This window comes from Pomacea canaliculata, linkage group LG6, assembly GCF_003073045.1.
Source record: "Pomacea canaliculata isolate SZHN2017 linkage group LG6, ASM307304v1, whole genome shotgun sequence".
NCBI classification, from domain to species: Eukaryota; Metazoa; Mollusca; class Gastropoda; order Architaenioglossa; family Ampullariidae; genus Pomacea; species Pomacea canaliculata.
In genome coordinates this window covers 24,066,190-24,072,810 of record NC_037595.1, presented here as the reverse complement: position 1 = coordinate 24,072,810, position 6,621 = coordinate 24,066,190, and the positions used below count along the sequence as shown (strand labels likewise).

Genomic DNA, 6,621 nt, shown 5'->3' with positions numbered 1-6,621 from the left:
CATCATTTAGTTTTTACTTTCTGGGGTCAGCAATCGATTGATAAGTGATTAGTTTGACAGAAGGTGCTTTAGAGTTGTCAGTAATCTAAAAGTTTGACATGTGAGCTTGTCAAGCTCAGTTCATGTCGGATATTTTATTTTTTGATTTTTACTTTTTTTGTAATAGAGATAAAGTGTGTGCGTGCGTTCGTGTATGTCTTAACTACCAACTCTACAAGTTTTAATAAGATAATGTTAGGGTTTAATTTTAGGGTTTATGCTAGGGATAGGATTTATTCTGGGGCAATGTTTTGGTTTGGGCTTAGGTGAAGAATTTTCGTAGTTACAACGATATAACATTGTAAACGTTTGGTTGAAGTCAAGGGTTGGTGGCTATCGCTCGATTCGACCATTTACCGATTTCACTACGCATGAGGCGATTCATCCACAGCCCTGAGTCGACTCGGCTTCAGCCATAGTCGATTTGACCACTCGTCTCAGTCGATTTAGTGACCAAGTGCAGAAGTTAGTATTTAGTTTATTGCACATTCATTGCTAGTTGTATGCATACAAAGCGAAGCGACGTTTTTCTATTCAAATTAGTCATGTGATATACGTAGGTCAGCCGCCATTGTTATCAAATAAGTAGACGCGTTGTTCGTATAAAAAAGGCGCATGGATACCTGTGTACGAGCGACAAAGAATGCATTCCTTATATTTAGTTTACACAATTGCAGAGCAAGCAGCATATCACAATGTGGGGATGCTTGCTACAACTTCGCATGGATTTAAAAATTACATAACAGTTTACCGTTTGATAGACAAGCCTCACGTGGAGGTTGTGGAGACTTGCTTAGATGAATTACACGCTTTTAAATAGGTAGGACAACATACTAGGAAATGATCAGTAAAATCATGTTAAACCAAATCTTTTAGAGAGGCAAACTAATATAAGTGGCAATAAGCCATCAAGCAAGAACACCGGCGCTCGATGAAGCCCACGGAATAGCACCTGAAGCCAGAGGACAGGTGTGAACGTCTGCTTCCGCAGAGTCGCCCCCACTGAGGCAGACATGTCCCAGGTGGCCTCCGTCGTGGCTAGCTCTACTGAGGGACAGACTAACTTATCGAAAAAAAAGTCCTCCTCCAGTCTCCATCCCCAGTCACGAGCACAGAACTTTCAAATTTAACAATGGAAAAACGTGCAGGTATTTATGAGAAAAAAACTATGTTTAAACTATAGCATAAAGCCTTAAAATGTGAAGATACCGCATGAAAAAAGCGTGATTTACTATCGTTTTTTTTCTGTGTCTCTGCGTACGAGCACGCACACACAGAACAAGATGCACAATGCATTGACCAGGGACGAAACATAAAGCCACACACAAATTCATATATTTCGTAGCCAAATCGTTGGAAAGATGAGGGTTTGGTCAAAATGGACTACAGGCAGAAGTCAAATCGATTTGGCGCTTTGGTCGTCGTTACATCGACTTAATGCTGTCGTAAAAGTAACTTGTGTTTGGTCAAATCGGTAAATAGTCAATTCGTTCGGCCCCGTAGGAAACAGACAGCTGTACTTTGCTATGCACAAAGAATATTGTTTCTGTAGATCAGTGGTCTCAAACTCATATTAGCATGTGGGCCGCAGTGGAAAGTAACAGCCAGTCAGCGGGCCGCACCACAAAAAGGAAATGTTTTTTCATTAAATTTTACGAACACTACTGTCACTGCAGTTAAATGCTAAAATAAAGTTTTTATAATTATTAATTACATTTAGTGTAGTTTATTACATGCACAGGCAGTTTAGTTTATTAAAATAAGTTGACGTTGTCTCTGTCACTAATAACGGAGGTAATTTTCACTGCGGGAGTTAATCACCAAGCACAACATACATATACACCGCGGACGTGGCCGAGGGCCGCACAAAAATGTTTCGCGGGCCGCATTCGGCCCGCGGGCCGCGTGTTTGAGACCCCTGCTGTAGATCATGTGTGTGTGTGTGTGTAAACAGAAGAAGACCGTGCCATCTTTTCTGTATGCCTTTACAATGGTCAAAATGTGCTTCCACTTGTTGGAATCACTAATAACACCCTAAGTTAAAAAACTAAATCAAAAAGCTAACCTGCTGTATGTACACTTTGTCGTCAAAGATCCACTGTTCAGTCAGCGCCGTCCCTGTAGCAAAGGTGGCCGTTAGCTTGGTGGTGTCGTTCACCTTGTCGTAAAATCTGTTGCCATGGGACAGTTGCAGTCCTGTGAGTGGAATTTCCACATAGACAGTGTAGCTTGTGTTGACTGAGTAAAAAAGGTTAAAGGCGTTAAGGCTGATGACGTATACTCCTACATTTTCGAAGGAGACGTTGTAGGTAGGGACGGGTGGTGAAACGTTTGCATACAGCGCTGACTGGTTGTTGCTGAATAAAAGGTCGCCGTTAGAAGTTATAATGTACTGAAAACCTACATTTGGTGGGTTGACAAAGGTCAAGGTGAAGTTGTCACCTGGCTTACCAGCTGCTGGCGATATCTTCAGTGTTACGTTTAACTTGTTCCACACCTTTACTTCGAAGTTGAAAGCCTTCTTATCTGAAGGGAGACCAGCTCTAGACTGCCGTTCCTGTCACCCTGTACGACGTACGTGTGTCTGAAGACGAGGCTATCACCTGCACTGATGTTGAGGATATTAAACTCTGCTGCACCATCTCCCCACGTCAAGTTAAAGGTGATTTTTCCCATGGGCTCCTTCGTGTCGGAGGCCATGGTTAGCCTCAGAACCAGTTCTTCCAGCGTCTGCAAGATGGTGTCGGAGGTGAAAAGCGTAAATCCGTTGAGCGGATGAAAAACTGTGACGTTTGCTTGTGTGTAGTTAGCGCTGACTCGGTTGGACACGTTTAGGTACACAGTGTAAGTACCTGGATTTGTCCAGACATTTGGGTAGGTGAAACCCAGTTTAACGACATTGTCAGGTTCCTGAGAATAGACGTTAGAAAAAGAAGTCCGTTAACGTTTGTATGGGACCGATATTTTTACGTGTTTAGACTTAAAATTACATAAGATGTTTTCTGTAGCTTAGTTAAATACCTTTTTAATGTGCAAAGTGCAGCGGATCTTAGAATACACATCAGTATTTTGTTTCTGAGTGCGCTGCTGTACAAATGTATATGTATGTTTGTCTTCTTGTGCATGTGTGCGAGCACGTGATTGTATGCGCATGTGTCTTTTCGTTCGCATGTCTTTAACAACAGAATGTACATAAGGATCCTCAGAATTCCTTCTTAAAATCGCATTCAAAAATGGCGGGTCAAGGAGGATTACCTGTTGTACGTAGACTTGGTCGCCAAAGACCCACTGTACTGTCAGCGCGCTCCCTGTAGCACTCTGGCTGTAAATTTTGTTGTCTCGTTTACATTGTCGTAAAAGCTGTTGCTATGGTCCAGACGGAGACCTGTGATTGGCTCTTCGTTGTATACTGTGACGTTTACAGTCTCTTTGATGAGATACATCGCAGTCGTTGTGACGTACGTATTTGTTGAACTGGTTGTTCTGGTTGTGGTTTGTGCTGCACTGACTGTTGTAACAGTCGCTGTAAGGTGCGTGAGACATCTTGCTGTCAAATTTACAATGTGTCTGTTAAAAAAAAAGTAAATTCCTGGTAATTAGATAAATGACGATCCCTCCCTTGTTTTCAGCGAAGAGATCGCCTATGCGCTAAAACCGTTTCCCATTCAAACATGAAAGCAACTAAATCAATGATAACACATTGAAATTTAATAACCACAGGCTGCGACTGCGAAGGTAAGTTCTCCATAAACCTTTTCAGGTCGTTGCGGAGAGAGGTGTTTGAGACCTCACTTTTCTCGGTGCAAGCTCTACGTGAGGGCGGTGCACATCTCTCCCTCACTGCCTTAACTTTCGTGACCCTCTATAAAGTCAGATACCTGTTCCCGCTAGCTGGTACTCGGGTATAGAACCTGTTCGCCTCTTACTTCGGACCCCAACGCTCTAACCGCTCGGCTATCCGCTCACCCAAATATGTCCTTACTAATTCGATCATTTTAGATCTTGATGGCAGTGTTTGCTGAATTTAGAATTAAGTATTATAATAAAATTAATCGGAAAAGAGAGATAAACTGACTTGTAGCAAATAAAAGCGTGGTTAAAAAGAAATTTAAAAAACCCCAACGCACTCTCCCAGCGGCAGACTGATGCCTTGTATGATGAAGACAACTGATCCGTGAGTCGATCCGTTGGCCTGTGACACAGATAGTGGGACCAGGATGGTGTTGGTGTCCACGACGGCGCTGACATTCACGAGTTCCTGTGGGAGAAGATTTTTGTGAGTGCGTTATTTGACAGTCATCTTTTGCTCCTTATCGCTGAGCATACACTCATATTCTTGGTTATTTGCATGTCTGTGGGTTAAGGTGTGCTACGTGAGTGCGTGTACAGGTAAATATAAGTCCACGCATGCATGTTAGTAGAAACAGCTTAGTGAAAGATAGATGGTTGTGACTTTAATACCCAACGGCTGTAATGAATAAGAGACATAGCCTTGCATTCAAAGATTTATCAAGTGCTATCCTTTTTGCTTAGGCAAGTGGAATGACACTTTTGTTTATAACACAAAGTTGAAGTTTAGAGACTTGAGTGCAGAAAATAACATTTCTTGTCATGTTTCATTAAAAGAAATAATTTTATATGAAACATTTAAGATCCAGGGATGATAATGTGACATTTATCCAAAGAAACCTTAGGAGCAGTTTTTCGCTTCACACTATTTTCTTTCTAAAACGACTTTCTCTAGAGTGTAACATGTCTAAGGAAAAAAAAAAGAAAACGATAAAAATAACACAAAACGAGCTGGGTTTGTTTTAAAATTCTTTAGGACCAAAACTTATATGCGCCTCCCCAAAGCAGATGCATAACAGTACGGTGTTGGACTGACTGTCGTGCTTACAAACAACACTCTAAAGTACAACAAACTCTCTTAGCAAAAATTCTTGAGTTAGCTGTAACAGTTTTACCTGCGTATCCCAGAAGCAGGTGATTGACAGGTTGGTATTGGGCGTGACTACTCGCAGACTGCCTTCACTTGGGTCCACCCTAAACCCGATAGAAGACTGACCTCGAGTGACCCCTGGCCTCAGAGCCAGAAGGACTGCAAGTGCAGACGTAATCAACTTGCCGAGATAATAATAACAGTGAATTAAATAAAAATGTCATGCATGTTATAAATATATAGGGTTAAACTACTACAGAATGATGTGCCAAGTCGCCTTCTTTAGCAAGAAGCTATCTATCCCGGACTGAGGCTCTTAATAAAAAGTACGTTTATAAAACTGAATCACAAAGCTCAGTTTTCACTTTTCACCCTGATCTTATGATTAAATCATCTAAAAGAACAACTGAATCAAGCAATAGCTTTGTTATGAGTTACGTTTTGTAATTTTTATTTCTCAAAAAGGTGCATCACAGTTTGTCAAATTGTCACATTTAACTACAAACATTATATAATGAAAAAAAATCCCTTGATTTTGAGTACATAAAAGATGCTAAATTATTGCATTTTCGTTTCGTGGCATTTATTTTTTTTTTTTGTGCACCAAAACGTTTCCATACGTAAGTTCAGAATGAGGTTTATGCACGGAAAACAATTTATTTCCATGCAACTTATGCACAACACACATGTAAACACTAGAGCGAGGTAACAGCGCTCTGCTGCGCAGGTGCGGACACCTGCACCACACTTTGTTTAAAGATTGTTTAAAGATGCAGAGGCGAACTTTGCAGCCGAGATGTTTCATGTGTAACAGTTAGTTTCTCGAGATACTTTCTGGTAATGAGAGATCATTTCTGGTGTCTGTCTCTTCAAGACAGTCGTAGATATAGCGAGCGATGTGACTGAAAATTCTTGAACGTAGAAGCCACTAGACAGTTGAAGATGTCTTTAGCCTTCTTCTTGCCTCTACTGCTCTCAATATTTTTAGTAAAGAACCACATTCTGAATTTTAACTATTCCAAGCTACATTTAGTACTGACCCCTATGACTTAATCTCTCTTTTACTAATAAGTGTCTGTGTAGAGTTTCTCTGTGTGTGAGAGAGACAGAAAGAGAAAAAGATAAAAAGAGTGAGAGGAACAAATTAAAGAAGACTATTGAAGTTAATATTCTCCAAGAAATTTTCGATTTTTAGTTAGACTATAACATTGGTGAGTAACGCGACGACCTGGAATAAAATTTCCATCGCTCAGTAAAAACATTACAATACTAAAGTACTGATCACGTGAAATACAAACTAATATATCTATAAGTATAAAAAATAAAAACCGTAAAATGCAGAGATGAAATACAGTGAAATACAAAGATAAAATACCGAACAAGTGAAGTGTGCACAATAACATCGTTGGCGACATCGTCATCTTGACTTCAAACTGCTTCTTCGTAAGAAGTAGTAGGTGTGACCGCCATCACCCAGTCAAACAGCCTCGTTGTCGTGCTTTGCTGTGTAAGACCGCACACGGTGTACAAACGTTTGTAGTTAGACAAAGTGGCTCACTGATACAAACTCCGGGCAGTGCAATGTTAGCCTGATCCAGAGGCGAAGGGAGGATATCACTATTGGACTCCAAAGCTGGCCTTTG

The 6,621-nt window shown here is 40.8% G+C and overlaps 1 protein-coding gene across 1 annotated transcript; it reads right to left on the bottom strand.

Moving 5' to 3' along the window:
* Nucleotides 1-2,116: 2,116 nt before the first annotated feature.
* Nucleotides 2,117-6,621, bottom strand: LOC112566259. Its single transcript, XM_025242315.1, has 5 exons — nucleotides 6,354-6,621; nucleotides 5,004-5,137; nucleotides 4,167-4,297; nucleotides 3,295-3,606; nucleotides 2,117-2,949 (listed from the first exon to the last, which is right to left on the bottom strand). Exons 1-4 carry the CDS (start codon nucleotides 6,397-6,399, stop codon nucleotides 3,336-3,338), a joined length of 582 nt encoding a protein of 193 aa, XP_025098100.1. The 5' UTR covers nucleotides 6,400-6,621; the 3' UTR covers nucleotides 2,117-2,949; nucleotides 3,295-3,335.

Coding starts and splice junctions, on each gene's coding strand:
- LOC112566259 (XM_025242315.1), bottom strand. CDS start 6,399: ATGACGATGTCGCCAACGATGTTATTGTGCACACTTCACTTGTTCG. Junction 4,298..5,003: donor CCTGCTTCTGGGATACGCAG/GTAAAACTGTTA, acceptor CTTCTCCCACAG/GAACTCGTGAATGTCAGCGC. Junction 3,607..4,166: donor ATCAGTCTGCCGCTGGGAGA/GTGCGTTGGGGT, acceptor TTTTTTTAACAG/ACACATTGTAAATTTGACAG.